The 26,602-nt window shown below is 36.6% G+C and overlaps 1 protein-coding gene across 1 annotated transcript; it reads left to right on the forward strand.

Moving 5' to 3' along the window:
* Positions 1–5,991: 5,991 nt before the first annotated feature.
* On the forward strand, positions 5,992–16,015 carry LOC111582730 (NACHT, LRR and PYD domains-containing protein 3-like). Its single transcript, XM_055008295.1, has 5 exons — positions 5,992–9,546; positions 10,807–10,890; positions 12,137–13,976; positions 14,054–15,726; positions 15,877–16,015. Exons 1-4 carry the CDS (start codon positions 9,273–9,275, stop codon positions 14,244–14,246), a joined length of 2,391 nt encoding a protein of 796 aa, XP_054864270.1. The 5' UTR covers positions 5,992–9,272; the 3' UTR covers positions 14,247–15,726; positions 15,877–16,015.
* Positions 16,016–26,602: the final 10,587 nt, after the last annotated feature.

A 26,602-nucleotide genomic window follows, 5' to 3' on the forward strand; every position in this document is an offset into this window, starting at 1 on the left:
ACTAAATGAAAAAAGCAACCTTAAACTGATGCAAAATTACTAAAATTAAGACAATAAAAATGACCACAGTGGTACAAAAAACAACATGAAAAGATGTAAACTGTTTAAATTAAACACAAAATGACCAAAATGAGCAAAATGAGTCTCAAAATGACCAAACTTATCCAGAAATCTTCACTTACATTCACTAAGCTGTCTAAATTTATTCTATTCAATACTATTTAATATCATTTACAGTCTGATTTAAACATTTTTTTCTTAAAAAAATGTTGAACAAAATTATCAAAATTTCTAGTAAGAACAACCCTAAAGACATAAACTGACCAAAATTAGTGACAAAATGAGCCACAAACTGAACAATTTTAAACAAAAACAACCTTAAAAACAAACAACATCCAAAATAAACGACACAATAACAAGATGGTACAAAAAACAACATAAAGAGATGAAAAATGACCTGAATTAGATTAAAAAATGACCAAAATTAGCCTCGAAATGAAAAAACTGATCTAGAAATCTTCACTTACATTCACCACTGTCCAAATTTATTCTATTCCATATTCTGAAGGTTTTACAGAGATGTTTGTTCATATATCATTTAAACTCCTATTTATACAACTTTCTTTCTCTAAAAACATACTGAAATGCACAAAATAAGACACTAAATGGAACAGAAAAACCTTAAACGGATGCAAAATGTCCAAAATGACGCACAAAATGATCTAAATGAGACACAAAATGATCTAAATGAGACACAATGAGACACAAAATGATCTAAATGAGACACAAAATGATCTAAATGAGACACAAAATGACCAAAATGGAACAAAAAACGTTTTAAAGGCAGAAAAATGACAAGTAAAAATAATCCTAAAGACAAAAACAGAGCAAGTTTAGAGACAAAATGAGACACAAAATGAGCAAATGTTGGTTGTCAGTGTTGTGAAAACTTCAATGTAACATGTCAGTGTGTAGTTTGCTGATATTTGGGGCTGAGTTGCAGCTCGTTGTCTGGACTTCTGTCTTACCTGAATGTTTCCTATCTGGCTGAGGAGGCTTCATTTTTCTCTCACAGTCTTTCTTCATAATGTCTTCACAAGTTTCACACTTGAAATCTTGACCACAACTCTCCAATATCTCCAAGGTTTGTGTGTTCAACTGAGTTTCTCAAGTCTTTCAATGTTTTTCTTCAGAATATGGAATGTGGTAACAGTTGTTAGGAGTTCTTCTCACTGACATCACAATGGACTTTTAAAAAATGCATTTACTGTCTTAGTACTTGTTCTCTGTGCAATGACAGCAAAGTTGAATCTAATCTAATCTAGAAAATGACCAAAAGGAGACACCAAATGTCCAAAATTTTACAAAAAACTGCCTTGAAGACAAAAATTAGCCAAAAATAACAAAGTGGAACACAAAGTGTCCATAAAGACTTGTAAAATGAGCACCAGAAAAGCACAAACTTGCAAAACAAAACAACAATAAAGAAATGCAAAATGAGACAGGAGTGGCAAATCTCAGACACAAAGATGTCAAAAATGTAACAAAAACAACCATAAATAGGTGCAACATCAACAAAGAGACGGGCTGCACAGTGGCGTAGTGGTTAGCACTTTCGCCTTGCAGCGAGAAGATCCCTGGTTCGCGTCCCGGCTTTCCCGGGATCTTTCTGCATGGAGTTTGCATGTTCTCCCTGTGCATGCGTGGGTTTTCTCCGGGTACTCCGGCTTCCTCCCACAGTCCAAAAATATGCTGAGGTTAATTGATTACTCTAAATTGCCCGTAGGTGTGAATGTGTGAGTGATTGTTTGTCTATATATGTAGCCCTGCGACAGACTGGCGACCTGTCCAGGGTGTCCCCTGCCTTCGCCCGAGTCAGCTGGGATAGACTCCAGCCCCCCCATGACCCTAGTGAGGAATAAGCGGTGTATAGATAATGGATGGATGGATAAACAAAGAGACACCAAATGACCAAAATGAGACACAAAATGTCCTAAGTGAGACAGAAAATGACATAAAATTATGAAAATGAGACACTAATGACCAACATAAGACACAAAAGCTACAAAATGAGACACAAAATGAGACTGAAAATGACCAAAAGGAGACAATAAATGACCAAAATGAGACAGGAAATGACCAAAATGAGACAGGAAATGACCATAATGAGAGAGAAAGTGACCAGTATGAGACAGGAAATGGCTGAAATCAGACGTTTCCATGACGTTTCCTGGACAGTTCTTCATGCTTATGGCTCCTCCCACACATCTGCTAGTTCCTTGGAGAAACTAAACTGTGTTTCCTCATTGTTTGCTCCAAAATATTAAATCCTCTTCAGTGACATGAGTCTCTTGTAACAAAAACACATTGTGCCTGTAGTCCTTTGTAAAATAAAAATACAGCCTTTCTCTTAGTGCTGTCTTTAAGTCTCCTGGTATTGAAGGACATAAAAGACAACTTTGAACATGTGAACATAATATTCAGTAACAATAAGTCACTTCACTAAGGCTGTGAGTTTGGATGAAGAAAGTAACTGTTATGTTGATCCCTGGAAATAAACTCTGAGTCTCATTTGGCTCTATTCAGTAACCAGAACACATATTTCCATGTCTTTTCATTTTCTATGGGAATATGTGGACTCCTTCTATGAAAGTTTGCTCTCTTCCCCTGATCTCTGGCTTCTTTTATCTTCGTCCACATCAGCTCCAGCGTTGCTCTGTCTTCTTTTCTTCAATCTTCTTCATCTTTTTTCCACATCTCACAGCCTTTTGACAGCATCCACATTTCATTTGTGCATCACGCTTCCCAAACTGAACCATGAGCTTCCTGCTGTGATTTTGCTCTTTCTTCCTGATGTGATGAACGCTGTCCACCATGTTTTGCTGTTCATGTTGACGGCTGGTTCATTGACGTTGTTGCAGAGTAGTCATGATCCATACATCCACAAAGGAAGAGAAAATTACTCTCCTTTCTTTTAAAAGTCCTAGACTTCATTTTTTGGAGACTAAACTTCAGATGAAACAAACTATGAGGGATCGTTTGAAGATTTCAGGAAAGTGTTGCTGCTCAGAGATCCATCTAGCTGGAAGTCTCTCTCATCCAACTAACAAGTCAGGACTCTGTGGATTCAATCTGGGAAAAGTCATGATGTTGATCGACCATTAGATGGCAGCAGAGACTCAGACACAAATCTCTGTCCCTGCATCTGATCAACAATCAATAATAATAATGATAATTATCAACCAATCAACCAATCATATTTTGGTCATTTTATACATATTTGTGGTAATTTTATTGAATATTTTGGTCATTTTATACATATTTGTGTTAGTTTTATTGAATATTTTGGTCATTTTATACATATTTGTGTTAGTTTTATTGAATATTTTGGTCATTTTATACATATGTGTGGTAGTTTTATTGAATATTTTGGTCAATTTATACATAGTTGTGACAGTTTTATCTCATATTTTACTCATTTTTTACATATTTGTGTTAGTTTTATTGAATATTTTGCTCATTTTATACATAGTTGTGACAGTTTTATCTCATATTTTACTCATTTTTTACATATTTGTGTTAGTTTTATTGAATATTTTGGTCATTTTATACATAGTTGTGACAGTTTTATCTCATATTTTACTCATTTTTTACATATTTGTGTTAGTTTTATTGAATATTTTGGTCATTTTATACATATGTGTGGTAGTTTTATCGAATATTTTGGTCATTTTATACATATGTGTGGTAGTTTTATTGAATATTTTGGTCATTTTATACATATGTGTGGTAGTTTTATTGAATATTTTGGTCATTTTATACATATGTGTGGTAGTTTTATTGAATATTTTGGTCATTTTATACATATGTGTGGTAGTGCAAGGCCAACTCCAGGAAGCAAATGGAGGATTAGCTGCAGAATAACAACACTCCTCTCCAGATCTTTCTTCAGAGCAGGACAGAGACATAAAGGTGGAGCCTGAACCTGGAACAGAGACTGAACCAACAACTTAAACCTGTTTTTGTGTGTTAGGTTTGGCAGCTAGTTCCCTCTGTGAAGTGATGTTGTCAGATCAGGTACAAATCTGTTTCCTGCTTCGTTGCCCTGACAACAGTGATGTCACGGTTCTACCTGTTCCTCAGGTTAGTTCTGCTTTTACCGTCTTTGTGTCGCAGCTTCTTTTTTCCGTCTGAATGTGAGTAAAAGACATTTTAAACTGGTTTTTATCTTTTATATATCTATAGAACATAAAACTGATTGAATCATTCATCATGTTTTAACTCAAAAACAACGTTGTTGTGACACAACTAAAACATTAAATAAATCTTTTTCCCCTAAAACCAAATCTTCAGACATGTTGTTCCCAACCAGCAGCAGTTATCAGACTGATGCTGAAATCAATGTGTTTTATCAGTAAATATCATTTGTATTTGTTCTCAGTTCTAAACATGAGTTGTTCTTATCAGCAGAACTTCAGTGCAACAGTTGTAGGATGGAAATGCTTTGAACATGTGATTTTTCAACAACACACGTAGAACTAGAACATAGTGTGGACCATATGTTTGTGGTAGAACAGAAGTGGAACAAGGATCTCCATTCACACTCATGACTTCCATCAGTGATCAAAGCCAGTGCAGCATAAAGACGACATGGATCTACAAGAGCTGAATACAGACACTAGCAGCTTTTAGGATTCATGATCTTTATTTGGGACATTTCTGACATTTTTCACTCTAGAATTCCAATATCTGGATATTGTGAAGAATTAAGGGTCTACTTATGATCTTCAAATGAAAAGATGAACTCCATCAGATCATATTTAGTCCTAAAAGGTAATTATTCTTCCTCAGATATAAAATACTAAAGTAATATTCATCCCATGAGGAGCAGCTGGACCAGAGATAGTCTCTGATTTCCTTTCTCTGTCTGGGATCTGCATTTTGTGTCTTAATTTGTCTCATTTTTGTAGTTTTTCTGTCTTGAGTCCTCGCATTTTTGCCCTTTCGTGTCATCATTTGTCTCATTTTTACCATTTTGTGTTTAAATTTGTCAAATTCTTATCGTTCTGTGTCTCCTTTGTGTCATTTTATGTCCTAATTCTTTCAATTTCTGACATTTTCAGTCTTTTTTTTCTGTAATTGTGGTCTCATTTATATCATTTTGTGTCTTAATTTGTGTCATTTTTATCATTTTGTTTCATAATTTGTCTCATTTTTGCTCTTTCATGTCATCATTTGTCTCATTTTTACCATTTTGTGTTTAAATTTGTCAAATTCTTACAGCGCTATGTCTCCTTTGTGTCATTTTATTCTTTCAATGTCTGACATTTTCAGTCTTTTTTTCTGTAATTGTGGACTCAGTCTGTCTCATTTTTGTAGTTTGGGGTCCTAATTTGTCTCATTTTTGCCATTGTGTTTCACCTTTGTGTCATTTTGAGTCATAATTTGTCTAAGATTTGTCGTTTTGGATGACAATTTGTCTCATTTTTATAGTTTGGGGTCTGAATTTGAATCATTTTTGTCATTTTGTGTCTAATTTGTCTCACTTTATAGGTTTGTATGCCATTTATGTTGCTTTGTGTCTTAATTTGTTTAATGTTTTATCATTTTGTGTCTTAACTTGTCTCATTTTTATCATTTTGTGTTTAAATTTGTCAATTTTTACCATTCTATATCTCTTTTGTGTCGTTTTATGTCCTAATTCTTTAAATTTCCATCATTTTCAGTCTTTTTTTCTGTAATTTTGGCCTCAGTTTGTCTCATTTTTGTCATTTTGTGTCGTAATTTGTCTCATATTAATCATTTTATGTCTTAATTTGTCTCATTTTTACCATTTTGTGTCTTAATTTTTCTAGTTTTTGTCATTTTGTGTCTTAATTTGTCTCATTTTTTACCATTCTATCTCCTTTGTGTCGTTTTATGTCCTAATTCTTTCAATTTCTGTCATTTTCAGTCTTTTTTCTGTAGTTTTGGCCTCAATTTGTCTCATTTTTGTAGTTTTTCTGTTTTAATTTGTCTCATTTTTGCCATTTTATGTCACCTTTGTGTCATTTTGAGTCTTAAATTGTCTGAGTTTTGTAGTTTTGAGTCATAATTTCTCTATTTACTGTCAGTTTGTGTTTTATATGTCTGTTTTTTTGTCATTTTCAGCTTTATTTCTGTAAATGTGTGTCTCATTTTAATAGTTGTGTCTCTCAGTTTGACTAATTGTTGTAGTTTTGTCTCAGTTTGTCTCATGTAGAATGTAGTTTTCAAACATGAAAACCTGCTCTGACTGGGGGTTTGAGGCTCAGAGATGAAACTTTAAATGACTCCTTAGTTTTTCTTCATATTCCAACTCCCCCATAATCAGAACTGATTCCATCTGCTTGTCCAACATTCCAGATCCTGAATCAGTGGTTAGAAATCAGAGTGAAAGTGGTGGACGGTCAGTTTGTGGCTGCTGGAGGAAGCAGTGTGTTGATCAGAAGCTGCAGTTTGTGACTCTGCTGCTCCTTCAGTCAGGTTTTAATTAGACTCAGTCCATTTGTTGGTCTTTAACAGGAAAAAGGTTGAATGTTGAAATAATCCGTCACATGAAATGAGTGGGAATCAGCCTGTAAAATGTGCTCTTATTGTGAAAGTCTGCCTGCTGCTTCCTCATAGGTGGAGTCCTGACTGGTTCCAGGAAACAGATCACCTGTCTGAGCGTCCAGGAGTGGACTGGAAACTTTCTTCTTCTTCTTCAGCGCTTTGAATAAAGTGTAAGTTTGCTTTGTTTGCTGCTTTAACTTCAGTAATGTTGCTGTTTGTTTCTGCTCTGTGATGTTTCTACATGTTCACTTCTTATTTCAGCACAAACTTTGGATGACTGCTGTTTAAACATGGATCAATATGATTATTAGGTCATTGATTGACTGCAATCAGTCAATATTTCTATGAGATTATTGATTGACTTGAGTCAGTTTGATGAGCTGCTGATGTTTCTTTGTTTGTTCTCAATCCAAACTGCATGGTGTCTTTTTGACTTTGGGTTTGTGGGTGAGTCTCTGCAGCTCCATGACTCCATCTGCTGGACTGATAGTAGAAGTGCAGCAGCTGATCTTTTCCAGGAGGATTTGAGTGGATCAATGATGTTTGTTTCCTGTGCAGGTGAAGGTAGAAAGTGTGTGTGAGCTGCTGTGTGTTATTAGTACATGTATGTCAGTACACAGAGTACATGTATATCAGTACACAGAGTACATGTATATCAGTACACAGAGTACATGTATATCAGTACACAGAGTACATGTATATCAGTACACAGAGTACATGTATATCAGTACTCTTACACTCCTTCTCATTCAATGCTTTTTATTTATTTGTGTTATTTTCTACATTGTAGATTAATACTGAATATTAACACTTTTCTGTTTACAACATAGTTCCATATGTGTTCTTTTATAGTTTGGATGTCTTCAGTGTTAATCTTCAAGGTCCAAACTGTTGACTGCTAGTGGATATACAGAGTACATGAATAATGAGAGTATTTTCATTACATTTTAACAGATGCATACAGATTGTGTGTATATTTATACTGCAGTATAATAGTATAATAGTACAGTATTTTGAATCCTTATACTCTGCATGTAGTAGTACTATTACATGCATTAAACAGTACTATTACCAGTGTGTAACGGTACTGTACACATTAATGTACTTTATTTCCACTATTTTATTTCCTCCATGGTGTCTCGACCACTTCATGGTGTTTTTGGTCCGTTTCAGGCGATCGCTGCCCCCCCACCACACCAGCTTTTCCACAATCAGCTGATCACCTGATCAGCTCTATGCCAAGCAGATGTGTTGCACTGGGAGGCTAATGGTCCCACCAGATACTGACTGGTTTTCTGACCCCCCAGTACAGTTAAAGTGCACATTTCACAGTGTCCTTTTATTGAGGCCAGTCTGAGGAACACCTGAGCAATAATCCTGCTGTCTAATCAGCATCTGGATCTGCCTGAAATCTATGTGGATCCATGAGAGACATTTCTTGCAGTAATGAGCTGTTTAGTAGCAGTCAGTGTTTGGTCTGGACTCTGAACAGACTCAGTATAAAAGTATAAAACCCTGATATGAGGCTCTGATCCTGGACCAGATAGAAAATCATTAACCTGAAGGACATTCTGGTGGCAGATATTGTTCAGAAAACAAAATGAGTCGACAGTAAAGCTGAAGTTTCCTCCATAAACTCAGATCCTGCTTGGTAGTCCAGACCTCAGAGCTGATTCATGGTTCAGCCTCCATTTTACTCTGAACTAAAATAGAAACTTAACACTTTTGTTTTCGCTCCCATTTTTCATGAGTTGAGCTCAAAGATCTCAGACTTTTTCTATGAACATAAAAGGTCTGTTTCTCTCCAATATTGTCCACAGATGTGTCTAAATGTGTGTCAGTGAGAACTTCTCCTCTGTCCAGATAATCCATCCTCCTCACAGGTGTGGCAGATCCAGATGCTGATTAGACAGCAGGATTATTGCTCAGGTGTGCCTCAGGCTGGCCTCAATAAAATAATAACATTTGCTGTCTGATGGTTTGGTCCAGAGGTTCTCTAAAGGGTTAAAGAGGGCAGGACTAAGTGGGCAGCTCTGTCTGCATCCTCTTTGCAGGGCTCTAGAGTTGGACAAATTCCCCTTTATTTAGATCCTGGTGGTGGGAGATGAGTGGATTGTTTTAATGGTTGTATAAATTTACTAGTGAACCCAAATCCAGCCTTTACTTGGTAGAGAAATTCCAGCCAACAGAGTGGGACGCCTCATTGGCCGGATATTATTGATCTATATCCTGGCAAGAAATCTCCCAGCTAAGTTTTTCATTCTACTAGTCCATGAGAGACATTTCTTGCAGTAATGAGCTGTTTAGCAGCAGTCAGTGTTTGGTCTGGACTCTGAACAGACTCAGTATAAAAGTATAAAACCCTGATATGAGGCTCTGATCCTGGACTCCAGTCTGACTCTGATCCTGGACTTGTTCTGTGAAGGATCAGAGTTCATGTTTATTTGGAGCCTCTGTTGGTCAAAGTGTAATAATGTGGGATCATCTTTGTGTTGTGGTCCAGTGACTGCAGAGTGACTTCCATGAGTAATATTTAACAGACAACAGTGAGCGCCCCCTGCTGGTTCCCCTCAGTGTTGCTGTCAGTGATCCTGTAGGATTAACTGCAGTCCTGCTGCTACACAACAACCTCCACCACACCAACAACACAACTGTTCATTAACTGCTGACATATTCTTTGACTTTATCAGGGAGACACGATGACATCAGAGGTGCTCTTGAACATCCTGGATGATCTGGATGATGATCAGTTGTCTAAATTCCAGTGGTTCCTGCAGAAACCCAACAATGTTCAAGGCCTCCCAGCCATCACAAAGAGCCGACTACAGACACTAGACAGGTGTAAAACTGTGGATGTGATGGTGGAGACTTATGGACTTCAGAGAGCTGTGCAGGTGACCAGGGTGGTTTTAGAGAAGATCTCCAGGAATGATCTGCTGCAGAGGTTTCCTGCCAGCAGCTCAGGACCAGAAGGTCAGTCACAAGACAAGAACAACATGATATCATTACAGTCAGAAAGATGCATGATGGTGCTGCTACAGTTTGATAGAGTTCAGGTTCTGTCAGTTTTTCCTGAGTCCACATGTAAGATCAGTTCCTCTGTAAAATCTACTGATCAACCTACTGACTGAATGCTGCCCCCTGCTGTTTAAACCTTGATAGAACACCAAAATTAGTTCTGTATGAGGTGACCTTCTGTGGAAGCAAAGCATGTCCCACCTGTCCTCACCAAATTATGAGTCGATCAGACAGTTTCTGAAGATTCTTCATTCATACTGTTTAGCTGGGAGTGATCCTGCAGTTTACAACCAGAGGGAAGCTGACCAATCAGCTCTCAGTAAGGGCAGAACAATGTTGTTGAAGCAGCTGCATTCCAAATCACAAACCTTTAAATTTAAATACATGCTACAGTTGTCCTCACAAAGTATTCACTGTGTCCTGCAGTGTGCATCCAATTAGAACATACTACTTCATAATATGGAGCCTTAAACTCTGACTATCCCAGTCTGTAGTAATGTGGTGTCATCTGACTGTGAGCTCTCAGCAGCTCAAACTTATTTCTATTTCCATGACACACTGTTAAGTGCTATGACTGTTCATAGAATGTGGGTCAGAACGGCCAGAAAAACATGTTAGTTTGCATTCTACAAAATCAGTTTGAATGTGGTCGGACATCTGGGTATTTCTGACATACTACATTTAACATAATATGTACTGGGACGTACTACATCTTTTTCTGTGCGTACCATCTGGCATGTTAGTATGTAGTACTATGTAACATTACGTTATACTTTTAAACCATCAACAACCTCCCAGTGACCTACCACACTGAAAATGTCAAGTCTTCAGAGGGTTTGGATGGAGCAATAAGGCAGCCATGTTGGCTGACTATTTTAAGGGGACACTGTTGCTGCATCCTGGGCTTAGCTCCACCCTGGATGACTGTGGCTGCTTTAAAAAGACAGCCCTTCTTCCCTCTATAGCAGAATGATAATGAGGTGAAGCCAGAACACTCTGTTCTTCAGAATAGTCTGGATATTCCAGACTAATGTCAGAGTAACATCAGGTTTTACTTTGAAGGAGCAGTTTGGTGTCAGAAAACCAGAGTTAATCAACACCATAAACTCATCAATAAATGTCAACATAAAGTCCCTTCTAAGTCTGTTGTAACTGAAATAAATGAAAGCAGTAAGCAGTGGAGAATATAACATGTGATCTCTGTCTGTCTGTCAGTTCATGTCAGTGATGTTGGGGAGACTTCAGAGAACAGAGAACCTTCCTCCTCTCAGACTCAGCCTCCTCTTCCTCACACTGAAGGTAAAACTGATGGATTCTTTGGTCTGTAAAGAAAGATGGCAGCAGTTCCTCATGCCTGAAATGGAAGCTGAGTTTCAGCAGGTTGTTTTGTACAACACAGAACAGTGGTTGTCTATGGAGTTGCATGAGGCAGCAGGTTGTAGTGTAGCTGTAGCATAACGGTCAGTTTTGTGGCTGGTGATCCTTAAATCCAACTTTCTAAACTGGTGTCCATTTTAAGCTAATTTCTGAGAGCCTTTGATGGTGAAGAAAACTGTACTCACTGACACCTTGACTGTCTTCAGTTTCTCTGTAGGAAAGACCTACATTTTAAGTGTTATGATGGTCTGTCTCTCTTCTATTGTTAATTGCTTTTCCTCTCCTTTTCTACAGCAACACACTACTTTCTGCCATACAATACTGTTCAAATAATGCTCTGGAGGGTTCGACAGTGTGTTCCAACACTACTTTATTCAGACGGAGGGGGTTGGATGGAATCTAGAAAAGTTGAGACACCTGTAGGATTTGATAGCACCAACTTTCAAGGCTTGATCAACGTCCATTGCTGCAGAACAGCTTTAAGTTGTTAAACCATTTCTGATCCCTGAAAATGGCCTTTTTGTGTAATTCTGAAATGTACATTATTTTTCAGTTTTGGGTAACCTGACCTTTTTTTTTTAATCTCTGGCAGTTCACCACTTACCTTTGTACCATTTCAAGCTACTCATTGGACTTGAACTACTTGAATTTCAAGGAAAAACTGGAAAAATTGGGGCGTTCTAAAAGTTTTGACTGGTAATGTACTTTGATAAAGGCCCCAGTGAGCCCAGAACAGGGCTGCTGGTCCAGCTTTCTGTTTTTAGGTTCTATAGTCTAAAGGGTCTTTCCCTAATAGGAACTCTAAGAACAACTTAATCTAGACTTGAGGTAACCCACCTACCTTCTGACTGCCTCCATAATTAACCATCTGGGTAGCCCTTTAGCTGAGTTGCCCTTTCAGTCAGTTTTTTCAGTCACTTTCCACCAAATGATCAGGGTAAGTTGCTGCATTATGTGTAGAGTTTCGGATGAAACTCCCAGGAAAAAGTTTAGCAAAATCTCACACATGCATTTGCCCAACTTTTTATTACCATCAGATGTTATAGGTGGCTAATTAAAAGTCCAATCTCTTTTTAGTTGCTTTGTTGCTTGTATTTTTCCAACAACAACAACAACAGAGGATTCTGTAGACACACACCTCACACTGTTCCCTTCATGTTTGACACAGATGAGACTGTTCCGGTACCAGAACCATGTCCCATCAGATATTACCAACAGAAGCTTCAGTCAAACTTCCAGGACACGTTTAAGGTTACAACAGAGGGGTGGGCAGCAGATGAGCAGCTTCTGGTTGATATCTACACAGAGGTGTACATCACAGCTGGCCGGGACGTGCACGTCAACACACAGCATGAGGTCCTACAGATTGACAAGGTGTGGAAGCCATCAGACACAGAGACACAGATCCAACCCAGAGACATTTTCAAGCATCCTTCTGGAAAAGACATACCCATCAGAACAGTTCTGACCAATGGAATTGCAGGGATTGGAAAAACATTCCTCGTGCACAAGTTTGTGTTGGACTGGGCCGAAGAAAGAACCAATCAAGACGTCCATCTTATTTTCCCGTTCACTTTCCGTGCCCTGAATTCACTGCAGGGAAAAGAGTTTGGTTTGGCAGAGCTCATTCATTTCTGTATCCCAGAAACTAAAGACATCACAGTGGAGGCTCTGAATTACATCTTTACAGCTCTGCAGTCATCAGGAACCAGCAGCTACAAGAAGAGCAGATTCAAACTGCTGTTTGTGTTTGATGGACTGGACGAGAGTCGCCTTCATCTGGACTTTGATGTCAACAACATTCCCTCTGTGGATGTAACAAAATCAACTAAAGTAGAAGTCCTGCTGAGAGAACTTATCAGTGGAAAACTGTTACGCTCAGCTCGCCTCTGGATAACCACACGACCTGCAGCAGCCAATCAGATCCCTCAAAACCTCGTCAACACTACAACAGAGGTTAGAGGGTTCACCGACCCACAGAAGGAGGAGTACTTCAGGAAGAGATCCAGAGATGAGGAGCAGGCCAGCAGTATCATCTCCCACATGAAGAAGTCACGAAGCCTCCACATCATGTGCCACATCCCAGTGTTCTGCTGGATCACTGTTACAGTTCTGGAGGAGCTGCTGGAAACCAGAGAGGAAGGAGATCTGCCCAGAACCCTGACTGAGATGTACATAGAGTTTCTAAGATTTCAGATAGATCACACAAAAGAAAAGTATGGTCCAGAGAAGTGCATTCAGTACATTAAGTCATTAGCTAAACTGGCTTTTGAACAGCTGCAAAAGGGCAACCTGATCTTCTATGAGAAAGATCTGAGAGAAAGTGGCATCGATGTGAGTGAAGCCTCAGTGTACTCAGGAGTGTTCACAGAGATCTTCAAAGCAGAGCGGAGACGGAAACAGGAAAACAAGGTGTTCAGCTTTGTCCATCTGAGCGTTCAGGAGTTTCTGGCTGCTCTTCATGTCCATCTGACCTTCATTAACTCTGGAATCAACTTGCTCAAACAACAAACAACATCCTGTTGGTCTGAAATGTTCCAAAGTTATTCAACAGTTTTCTACCAGACAGTTGTGGACGAGGCCTTACAGAGTCCAAACGGACACCTGGACTTGTTCCTGCGCTTTCTCCTGGGTCTGTCACTGCCGACCAATCAGAATCTCCTACCAGGCCTGCTGACACAGACAGGAAGTAGCTCACAGACCAATCAGGAAACAGTGGAGTACATCAAGGAGAAGATCAGTGAGAATGTGTCTATAGAGAGAAGCATCAATCTGTTCCACTGTCTGAATGAACTGAAGGATGTTTCTCTCGTGGAGAAGATCCAACAGTCCCTGAGATCAGGACGTCTGTCCACAGATAAACTGTCTCCTGCTCAGTGGTCAGCTCTGGGCTTCAGCTTACTGTCATCAGAAGAACATCTGGACGTGTTTGACCTGAAGAAATACTCTGCTTCAGAGGAGGTTCTTCTGAGGCTGCTGCCAGTGGTCAAAGCCTCCAAGAAAGTTGTGTAAGTAGTTGGAGACTGAAGATCCTTTTTCATTTTGCTGAGGTTTCATCAGTGTAATCTGCTTTTTGTCTCTTCAGACTGAGTGACTGTAATCTGTCAGAGAGAAGCTGTGGAGCTCTGTCCTCAGTCCTCAGCTCCCAGTCCTCCAGTGTGACAGAGCTGGACCTGACTAACAACAACCTGCAGGATTCAGGAGTGGAGAGTCTTTCTGCTGGACTGGAGAGTCCACACTGTAAACTGGAAGCTCTCAGGTCAGGACTCACACTTTGAAACGGATGTGATTTCTATCAGTGGATAAACAGCTAAACTGAGTAGAATCATTTCTGCTGATGGGATTCATCAAATGAGCTTTTACTGAACTTGTGCAGAACTTTGTCAGAGTTTATTTTTGACATGATTAAATCCCACTAATCATTGTTGAGATTGTTGATTTGCTGGAGATGCATGAAATGTGCAGCAAAATGGAGGTAAAAGACAAAGAAGACAAGAAAGAGTGAGAAACATCCATCCAAGTGTTGTCCATCAGGTTTGTGTTGTTTTGTGTGTGCAGGCTGTCAGGCTGTCTGGTCACAGAGGAAGGCTGTGCTTCTCTGGCCTCAGCTCTGAGCTTCAAGACCTCAAATCTGAGAGAGCTGGACCTGAGCTACAACCATCCAGGAGACTCAGGAGAGAAGATGCTGAGAGCTAAAGTGGAGGATCCAGACTGTAGACTGGAAACTCTCAGGTACAGACAGACAGACACTCTCAGGTACAGACAGACAGACACTCTCAGGTACAGACAGACAGACACTCTCAGGTACAGACAGACAGACACTCTCAGGTACAGACAGACAGACACTCTCAGGAAACTACCATCCTAGTGTTGCAGACCAAGTCTGCTCCTTTCCATCGGTAGGTTTCAGGGTGTGTGAGACGTCAGAGGAAGTGCTGCAGCAGTAGGAAGGAAGAAGAACAGTGAAGCTGAAGAAGGGTGATGTTTAGGTGCAGCTGCAGTCACAGCGCATGTTATGGTCCAAACAGAGAAGTAGATCCAAGTGTGTTCTGGAGAAGCTGAGTGTGTGTACAGTGAGCTGCAGAGCTTGAATAAAGTTCCTCGTTCTCCACTGCAGAGTTGGTCCGGATTCTGAATACAATTTGTTACCAACAGCGAGCCACGCTAAGGTAAGTGAGCTAGCGTTTACCCGAGGCTGTCCAACTACGCTTCAGAGGCGAACAAAACCGGGTCGTTAACACTAGCTTAGCACAAGACTGGAAGCACGGGAAACTGTTAGCCTAGCTTAGTTCAAAGACAGGAAGCAGGGTAAACTGTTAGCATAGTTTAGCTCAAAGACAGGAAGCAGGGTAAACTGTTAGCATAGTTTAGCTCAAAGACAGGAAGCAGGGTAAACTGTTAGTCTAGCTTAGCTCAAAGACAGGAAGCAGGGTAAACTGTTAGCCTAGCTTAGCTCAGAGACAGGAAGCAGGGTAAACTGTTAGCCTAGCTCCATGAACAGAGGAAGCATAAATGAGTAAAGCTGAATAATGAGTGTAAACTGAGCTGGAACGTGACGAGCACAGGACAGGACTTTAGAGATGCTGCATTCAGGTGTCTGTGTCTCCATGTTGGACTGGTCCTTTATCAGTGGAACAGTGTGAGAGCCATGTAACGTCCATGTGTGCTGCTGAAAGAGTCGCTGCTGCTCTGACCGTCCTCCTCCTTTCAGGGTGACGCCTGCTGGAGTCCGATGGTTGACACCAGGTCTGAGGAAGTGTAAGTGTGTTTTAATGGATTGATGGAAACAAAGCAGCACATTCAAGCATCTTCAAAGTGTCACATCTCTGAGGTCATCATCAAAGGTTTAATACTGATCACATGATCCATCAATAACTGCAGCTGTGTTGTGTTTGTTCTCTCCATCAGATTCTTGTCAACTCACAGTCGACACAAACACAGTAAACAGAAAACTCAAACTGTCTGACAACAACAGGAAGGTGACACTTGTGGAGGAGGGTCAGTTGTATCCTGATCATCCAGACAGGTTTGACTGGTATCAGCTGCTGTGTACAACTGGTCTGACTGGTCGCTGTTACTGGGAGGTCGAATGGAGAGGAGTGGTTCATATAACAGTGAGTTACAGAGGAATCGGAAGGAAAGGACACGGTTATGACTGTGTGTTTGGATATAATGATCAGTCCTGGAGTCTGATCTGCTCTGATCATCTTGGTTACTCTGTCAGACACAATAAGAGACAAACATCCATCAGTTCCTCCCCAGTTTCTGACAGAGTTTCAGTTTATGTGGACGTTCTTGCTGGAACTCTGTCCTTCTACAGAGTCTCCTCTGACTCTCTGATCCACCTCCACACCTTCAACACCACATTCACTCAACCTCTCTATCCTGGATTTGGGTTCTTCTCGTTTGGTTCCTCAGTGTTTCTGTGCTGAGTTGAGTCTCCAGAGTCTCGTCCTGGTAGAGAAACAGTGTTGAACAGATAGTTGAGTCTCTCCATGACTCTGTCCCTCAGAAACATCTTTTCACATTCATGGATTAAATGTGTTTCTTTGTGAAATCCTTCTAAATGATTCCTTGTAAACTTGTTCCTCTTCAAAGATGGAAGTTGTGATTATTCCAGGAGCCAAATGTGGTGTTTGCGTCTTTTTCCAGTCAAATGTTGAGAGTGAAAATCAGGATGTGGTGTTTCCTCTGATGCTCACTTGAACTAAAAGCATTTGAGTTGCACAAAGTGTGAAATGAGAGAGGAAGCAGTGAATCTACAAACTGCTGAAAGACTTTCACACATTATTGTCCAGTGAAAATTAGGTTTTTGTGCAGCCAGACTTGATCCTGATTTGAGTGTTTCAGTCCTGTTCTAGTGATGAAATGAGAACTTCCTTCATCTTGTGGGTGATGGAGAAGAATAAAGGGCTGTGGCTAAAAATCCTGACTCTGAGTTCTTCATTACAAACATACATTATATCAGCTGTTTATTATTCATCTGCTTTATTCTACTCAACATGGAACAGAAAAACAAGAACAGGTATAAATTTAAATATAGAATATCGTATATTTTCAAATTTACTGTTTTTGAGTCTTTTCGCAACTAAAAATATGTATTTTTTTTGTTTGAGTCTATATAGTCCTTTATATTTACTTTGAAGGCCAAATTTGATTAAATATGATTAAAAATGACGACAAAAAGATCAGAACTTAATAATTTATCGTCTCCCATAAAGCAAAGTCACTTCTGCACCTTTTAGGCTCTGAATCAGAGAAAGCAGCAATTTCTCATCAATTCTGTCCCATGCTTTAATAATTAATTTTTCAGATCATCCTTGTTATTGAACTGTTTTCCATCATTATGAACTTTTCTTGCCATAAATCTCCATAACTTTCTGATGGGATTAAGGTCTGAGGACTTGGCAGCCAGTTCATCACATCTATATCACTCTTTCCAAAGTATTCTGTGGTCTTCTGTGATTTGTGGCATGATGTGTTGTCTTATTGATAGATCCATTTTTCATTTTTACAATAAATAAGTGGTTCAATGTTTTTTTCACAAGTTTTATATGAGATTCTGAATTTGTCATTTCATCAAGAAATTCTAAACAGATTTTATTTTTTCCATAAAAAGCTCCCATAACTCCAGCTATCTCTGGATAAAAAATGGTTTCAGCATCGATATGATGCCAGTAGAATTTAAACCCACCAGGACTATCCAGATTACATTTAACCCTGGAAATTAAACATTTTTTAACCTATTCAATTCTAGAAATGTTATTCTTGGCCATTGAAGGAGGTTTTCCTCACATTTTGGTGTATTTTAACCCTTCGATGGTCTAAATTCTTTGAATAGATCTTGTGCTGTAATCAATGTCTAACTTAGTTTTTATTTTCATTGCAGTGGTTGATTTTTCCTGAACAAGATCAATGATTTTTTTAATACGTCTTTCTCCTATTTTATCTGGTCTATCTGTGGGTTTTAAACTATTATAACTTTCTTTTTTATTCAATAAATTACTAATAACACACTTTGATCTTCTTATTTGTTGATAAGTGGAATATAATTTTCCGTGTTGAATAATCACAGCTTTTTCTTCTTCAGACAAGGTTTATCCTCTTCCATGGCAACAATGAATTGTAGAAATGAAAATAGAAAAAATGTCTTTTGTAAAGCAGTAAAACTAATGTTTTTATTTTTGTTCTTATCTTTCTGTCACTATTTTTAATTGTATTTAAATAAATTAAGCCCTAAAAATATAAAAATATACAGAACTATAAAGACTAGAACAAAAACTACATATTTTTAGTAGTGAAAAGACTCAGAAACAAAACTTGAAAATAAATGATATTCTGTATTTTATTATTCTATTATTCTATTATTATTACAGTCAGTGACCGAGTAAAACATGAACAATATAAAGTTATGAACTTTAACTTCTTTCTGATTTTTCTCTGAACAATAAAAAATAAAGTGTGATTCCAAAGTGTGACGGTTAGATCAACATAAACTACTAATATCCTGTTTAACTGCTATAGAACCATCAGAGCAGCAGATTCTAAAGTCTGGTCCAGATAAGGAGCTCTACAGTGAGGCTGACCGTCCATCATAGCTGTCTAACCTGGACGCTCACATCTCTGGAACCGTTGGAGCTCATTTTTAATCAGGTTCATCTGGATAAACTCACCACAGATTTGAGGTTTTTAGAACGACTTTCTCCCCTGAAATCATCTGAAAACTACATTTTGTGTCACAATAACAGTAGTATTCCCAAAATACTTGTGTTTCCTCTGAAAGTTTCCTCCTGGGTCTTTGCTGCTGGTCTAAATGCATTGTGGGTTATTTGGCTCCAAGTCCACACTAGTCTGGTCTGATGATCCTCCATAATGTGGGCGGAGCCAGAACACATCCAGGTATTTCATCTGTTCTTGATCAGATGCTACTTTGAACTGGATCAGTACTTGGTCTCTGACTGATGACGTTTTAGAAGAACACCAGAACTCAAGTCTTGCTTTATTATAGCATTGTTTACCAACAAATACACAACAAATAGGCACCGATTATGTCGTACAATTCAACTAGTCCAAGCAGCAAGAACAAGAAAAGAAAGAAAGAAAGAAAGAAAAATAATAAAATAATATAAAATAAGATAGTTTAAAATAAATTAACATATTTTTCTTAAGGAGTAAAAGAAAAGTTTCAAATCATTTTTTAAAAGCAATAAAATTCGGATCAACCTTAAAAAAATCTACATTTGTGTCTATAAAATGTATCAATTATTGTTCTATTGTTACACATTAGTTCCAAATCTTTGTTTTGCAAAAAGAGAGCAAACTTAATAGAATTGTATTCAAAGACGGGTTTAACATTCTTTGTTAGCAACCATTCATGCATTCTGTTCCAAAACCTCCTCACAATAGTTCAGGTGGAGAAAAGATGTTCTGGAGTTTCAGTATCTTCTGGACTAAATGTGCATGTGTTATTATCCAGATTAAATCTCATTCTGAAACATTCTCTACATGGATAAACATCATAAAGAGTTTAGAAATGAACTTCTTTCATTTTAGATAATAAAGGAAAAGACAAATATCTGGTTCTGACTTTGATAGTGTCAGTCTTTGAAAATGTTGGAGATAAAACTTTTCTTTTAACAGGAAGAGGAAAACATTCTTCTGTTACTAATAATCTTAAAATGTTGTTCTTACATTTAATGTCTAAAAATGTCTATCTGTCAATAAACAGCGTATTAGAATCAGGAGTTACAGATGAATACTGTAATATTCCTTTGATCAAATTTATCAAATCCACTGGAACAGCTTTGATTACCAGAGAATGTTGTTTATACCAGCAATCTGAATTACATTTAGTTTTAAAATCAATAGAACTTCAAATATTACCATCTTCATCCATTAAATGTGTTACAGCCCAAACTCCTTTCTCCATCCAATCCTTCAAAATAAAGATTTCCTCCTGTATAAAATACTCCTGCTATTCCATATTGTAGCTTTGTGTGGACTGAAGTTCTGCTTATAAAGCATTTTCCAATATAATAACAGCTGCATGTGGAAATCTGATCATTTAAAGGGGAATCTCAAGGGATCAAAATCACATCTTAAAGGAAAATGAATTCCTCCAGCATTAGAAAAAGATGAGGCGGTAAAGTAAAGCACAGATAATGTTCATGTTTTATAAAAGTCTGGAACCACCTTCATTTCATTGAACCATTCATTGTTTCTAAATCAATGACATTCAAACCTCCTCCTCTACTGATTTTACCACATCACCTTTTCTAATCAAGTGTTGCTGATTATTCCAAATAAAATCACAGTGAATTTGGTTGATTTTCTTCATACATCTATCAGAAACAGCTAAAGAATCTGCTGGATAAATTCATCCTGAAATCCTTCCATTTTTGTTCACAATATTCTACCAAATATTCAAATATTCCTTTGGAACCAGCTGTTCAGGGATTTTTGATTTGAATGTTAGAAGTTTCCCTGTTTATAATATTTTTAGTGATAGTTACTCCCAAATGTTTAAGCTCATTTTTGACTGGAATATTCTGAATTAAAGTTTGTGTTTTATCATGAATGATCCAAGATCTCACATTTAGTTTAAATAAAACCCTGAGGCTTCTGGAAAATACACACAGCTTTTAAGGCATTGGATATTTGGTGAAAATTCTTTCAAAATAATGTTGTATCATCCGCTAATTGTGTAATTATTAAAGGATTGCTATGGATGACATTTAATGGTTTTATATTTTCATTATTTTTAACCCTCATGTCGTCCTGAGGGTCAAATTGATCCGTTTTAAAACTTGAAAATGTGGAGAAAAAAAAATTCAAAGTAAAACATCTGATGTCCACATTTTCACCATTTTGGGGAAATTTTTCAACATTTTTGGTGGCAAAACAGAAATGTTTAAAAAAAATCTTTCTTGAAGAACATCCACAAAAAATCAACCAAAATCCAGTGAATTTCGTTGGATTTTGGTTAATTTTTAGTGAATGTTCTTAAAGAAACATTTTTAATATTTCTTTTTTTCCACCAAAAAATGTTCAAAAATCTCCCAAAAATGTTGAAAATGTGGACATCAGAAGTTTTACTGTGAAAATATTATTTTTCCCACATTTTCAAACTTTAAAACGGATCAATTTGACCCTCAGGACGACATGAGGTTTAACTGAAGATCAGATTTTTCTCACCAGACTACAGTAACTGCTCATCTTTTCAGAAATCAGCATTGAATTTCCAGTATTTCTGTCTAAATGTTCTTCCTGTTCCAGGCATTAATGTAACAGTAATTCCACAGTGATCAGTAGTAGGAGCTGCACAGATTTCATTCTGTCAGACAGATTTTAAAATGTCTTGAGTTGTCAGCCACAGATCTGTTCTGGATTTACAGCTTCCATTAGACCTGATCCATGAAAACTGTCTGAAATTAGGATTATTATGTCTCCAAACATCAATTAGGGAGTTATTTGTGCAAAATGTTTTGATGTTGTGATTGTATTTGTGGTCCACATATTTGGTAGGGAGTCTATCCAACCATTGGTCAGGAACACAATTAAAATCTCCCCCCACTAAAATATTATCAGTTGGATATTTGGTTTGAAATTCTCTGATAATATCAGAAATTTGTTCTCAGATTCTCCATTCTATCCATAAACATTTATGAGGATCCATGTGTTAATCCTATGGGCAGTTATCTCCTAAATTAATTCTAATGAATGGTCAGAGAATCAGTGGAGCAGCTCTCCATCTAACAGGTGAGGATCCTGCAGATCAGAGGGATCTAACCCAGGTGAGATTCTGAGGAACGATTAAGCTGCTCAGAGAGGAAATTCTCCTCTAGCTGCTCACTGCCTTCATCCAGACGTCTATCCTGCTTCCTCTGATAATTCATTGAACTGAGTAGCCTTTTGAGTGCTTCAATGAATCTAGCAGTCACGTCTGTTAACGGCAGCTTTCCTCTTCACGGATTTTGCACTTAGTAAGTTGCTAGTTTTAAAGTTTAGAGGTTTGGACATGAATAACCCCAGAGATCAGTTTAAATAAAGCCACCCACAGCCCCAATGACTTCAGGAACCTTTCAGAAACTTTTTAGTTATCATGCACACATTAACCTGACTTTTTACCACCAGAGAAAGGAAGATTGGGGAGGCAGGCTTGGAGAAAAACAGAGTCCAAATATGATTGAGGCAGACAGGAAGCAACAACAAGAAGTGGGAGAAATCCAGGTGACAAACAGAGTCCAAGTGAGGAAATCCAGGAGGGGGAAGTGGAGTCCATTTAGGGGACAGAGTCTACATGGACATGTGAGTCTTTATGATCCAGCAGGGAGTGAATGAATGAACAGGGTTTATATAGTGGAGGTGTAACTGCAGACAGGTGAGGTCAACGGACCAATCAGTGCAGCTGATTCACAGAACTAATGAGGACAGCAGGCAGGTGAGTGAGACAGACAGAAAGACAGACAGAGATCAACAGGTGCAGACAGAGGAAGCCAGAGGGACCAGACAAGGACAGAGAGGAAACATGGGACGAGAGAGACAAGAGGGACAGACATGACAAACAGAGGAAGCCAAAGGAAGACAGAGACAGAGAGAAGAGGAGGAAGAAGGAGAGAAATACAAAAGAGACAGATGACAAAGACAGGAAGAAGAAGAGAGAAGGAAGAAAAGAGGAGGAAGGAGAAAGAAGGACAGTAGCTAGAACAGGATCACAACACAAATTTGCTGAATGGAAGTGAACATTTCTACATCACTTTCATCATTTCAAGCCTAATTCTGGACTTTTTTTCTAATTCAGGTCATTTTTCATCTCTTTATGTTGTTTTTTGTACCATCTTGGTTATTGTGTGTTTTTTTGGGGGGTTATTTTGTTTGTTTAAACATTGTTTTTGTTGGAAATTGTTCAATTTGTGGCTCATTTTGATCATTTTGTCTCCAATTTTGGTCAGTTTATGTCTTTAGGGTTGTTCTTACTAGAAATTTTGATAATTTTGTGCATTTCAGCATGTTTTTAAGAATAAAAAATGTTTAAATCAGACTGTAAATGATATTTGAACAAAGCTCTCTGTAGAAACCTGAGTATTGAATAGAATAAATGTAGACAGCTTGGTGAATGTAAGTGAAGATTTCTGGATCACTTTGGTCATTTTGAGACTCCTTTTGCTCATTTTGTGTCTCATTTGTGTCAGTATGTGTTTAATTTAGGCCAGTTTACATCTTTTGGTCTGTTTTTAAACATTTTGCATCTCTTTATGTTGTTTTTTGTACCATTTTGGTCATTTTCTCAACTTAATTGGAGTTATTTAGCATCTCTTTGTGTTCTTTTGGTAAAGTTTTGGTCATTTTGTGTCTAATTCAGGTGATGTTTCATCTCTTTATGTTGTTTTTTGTACCATTTTCATCATTTCATGACTCATTTCATGTGTCTTTAAGGTTGTTTTTGTTTCAAATTGTTCATGTTGCTCATATTGGCCATTTGTGTTTCATTTTTCATCTCTTTTTTTGGTCTGTTCTGCTCATTTTATCTCTCATTTTGATAATTTTGCATCAGTTTAAGGTTGCTTTTTTCATTGTGGTCATTTTGTTGCTAATTTGGTCATTTTGCGTTTATTTAAGGTTGTTTTTGTTGCATTTTGTTCATTTTGTGTCTTCATTTTTTGTTTTCCATCTCATTGTGTTGTTTTTGTTCCATTTTGCTCATTTTGTGGCTCATTTAAATCATTTTGTGGTTCATTTTTGTCATGTTGTGTGTCTTTAAGGTTGTTTTTATTTAAAATTGTTCAAGTTGCTCATTTTCTTCATTTTTTTCTTTTTGGCCATTTTTGTTTCACTCTGTATCCTCTATTTTTATTTGTCTACTTTTATCTCTCATTTATGTCATTTTGCATCACTTTAAGCTTGTTTTTGTTCCATTTTGACAACTTTGTGTCTCAGTTTGATCATCTCTAATCTCTCTTTGGGTTATTTTTGTCACATTTGTCCATTTTGTTGTTGATTTTGATTGTTTTATAGATTAGATTCAACTTTGCTGTCATTGCACAAAGAACAAGTACTAAGACAGTAAATGCATTTTTTTTAAAAGTCCATTGTGATGTCAGTGAGAAGAACTCCTAACAACTGTTACCACATTCCATATTCTGAAGAAAAACATTGAAAGACTTGAGAAAGTCAGTTGAACACACAAACCTTGGAGATATTGGAGAGTTGTGGTCAAGATTTCAAGTGTGAAACTTGTGAAGACATTATGAAGAAAGACTGTGAGAGAAAAATGAAGCCTCCTCAGCCAGATAGGAAACATTCAGGTAAGACAGAAGTCCAGACAACGAGCTGCAACTCAGCCCCAAATATCAGCAAACTACACACTGACATGTTACATTGAAGTTTTCACAACACTGACAACCAACATTTGCTCATTTTGTGTCTCATTGTGGTTCATTGTGATCATTTTGTCTCTAAACTTGCTCAGTTTTTGTCTTTAGGATTGTTTTTCCTTGTCATTTTTCTGCCTTTAAAACGTTTTTTCTTCCATTTTGGTCATTTTGTGTCTCACTTAGATCATTTTGTGTCTCACTTAGATCAATTTGTGTCTCATTTAGATCATTTTGTGTGTCATTTAGATCATTTTGTGCATCATTTTGGACATTTTGCATCCATTTAAGGTTTTTCTGTTCCATTTAGTGTCTTATTTTGTGCATTTCAGTATGTTTTTAGAGAAATAAAGTTGTATAAATCAGACTGTAAATGATATATGAACAAACCTCTCTGTAAAAACCCTCAGAATGTTGAATAGAAGAACTCTGGACAGTTTCATGACTGTACGAGAAGATTTCTGGATTATTTTATGTCTCATTTGTGTCATTATGTGTTCAGTTTTGGTCAGTTTGCGTCTTTTGGTCTGTTTTTAAACATTTTACATCTTTTCATGTTGTTTTTGTACCATTTTGGTCATTTTTATTGTCTTAATTTTAGTCATTTTGAATCAGTTTAAGGTTTCTTTTTTCATTTAGTCTCATTTCCATCATTCATCTTTCTCTGCTTCTTTCTCTGCAGATTGCCAGGATTTCTTAAAGAAGTGCCTCACGATGGTCCCTGAACGTCGACCCAAACTGATGGAGCTTCTGCATCATCCATGGCTGAGATAGAAACACCACTCAGACACAACACAAACATCACATGACACATAAAGCCTTAATTATCCTTCATATTTTTTTTTTTAAAAAGTAGAAAACGTATCCTCATCTCTTCAAGGAGAGATGACAAAATCTCAATCAAACCACCGCGTACTGGCAGCTGTAGAGAATATAAAGATGATAAAACTTACTAAACACGAAACTTCACAAACTCGCTGTTACAGGAAATACACCGTTATTTCCCAAGTCTGCAGAGTCTCACAGACTTCAGAAAATGAGTAAAACATGCAGACTTGTTCGTACTCGACGGGAATCAAAATAAATAAAATAAATTAAAATCAACAATACAATAAAAAATAACTAGAAATTACCAATACAATGAAAATAACTAAAATACATCAAATTTAACAATACAATAAAAATGATTAAAATCAATAAAAATTACCAATACAATAAAAATAAATGAAATAATTTTAAATTAAAAATGCAATAGAAATAAATAAATTAAATAAAACTTAATACAATAAAAATGATTAAATTAAGTAAAAATTAACAATACAATAAAAAACAATGAAAATGAACAATACAATAAAAATGAATAAATTAAATAAAAATTACCAAAACAATTAAAATCAATGACATGAATAAAACTAACAATAAAAAAAATAAATAGAATAATTACATAGTAATAATACAATAAAAATAAACAAAATACATAAAACCTACAACAATAAAAATGAAAAAGTTTTAAAAGAATATCAATACAAAAAGAATAAATAAAATAATTAGAAATTAACAATACAATAAAAATGAATAAAAAATATAAAACCTAATACAATAATAATGAACAAAATAGAAAAAAATAACAATACTATAAAAATGATTAAAATAAATACAATTTGACAATACAATAAAAATAATGAAAATTACCAATACAATAAAAATGAATAAAATCACTAAAAATTAACAATACAATATAAATGATTAAAATAAATACAATTTGACAATACAATAAAAAATAATGAAAATTACCAATGCAATAAAAATGAATAAAATAAATAAAAATCAACAATACAATAAAATTATTACAATCAAAAAAATTGACAATACAAAAAATTACGAAAATAAATCAAATTACCAAAACAAAAAAATAAATGTAATAATTAGAAATTAATAATATATTAAAAATAACTGAAATAAATAAAACTTAATGAAATAAAAATGAACAAAATAAAAAATTATCAATACAACACAAATAAATAAAATAATTAGAAATTAACAATACAAAAAAATAAATGAAATTATGAAAAATACCAATACAATAAAAATGAATAAAATAAATAAAAATCAACAATACAATAAATTATGATCATAAAAAAATTGACAATACAAAAAATTACTAAAATAAATTAAATTACCAAAACAAAAAAATAAATGTAATAATTAGAAATTAATAATACATGAAAAAAACTGAAATAAATAAAACGTAATTAAATAAAAAT

This window comes from Amphiprion ocellaris, chromosome 24, assembly GCF_022539595.1.
Source record: "Amphiprion ocellaris isolate individual 3 ecotype Okinawa chromosome 24, ASM2253959v1, whole genome shotgun sequence".
NCBI lineage: Eukaryota > Metazoa > Chordata > Actinopteri > Pomacentridae > Amphiprion > Amphiprion ocellaris.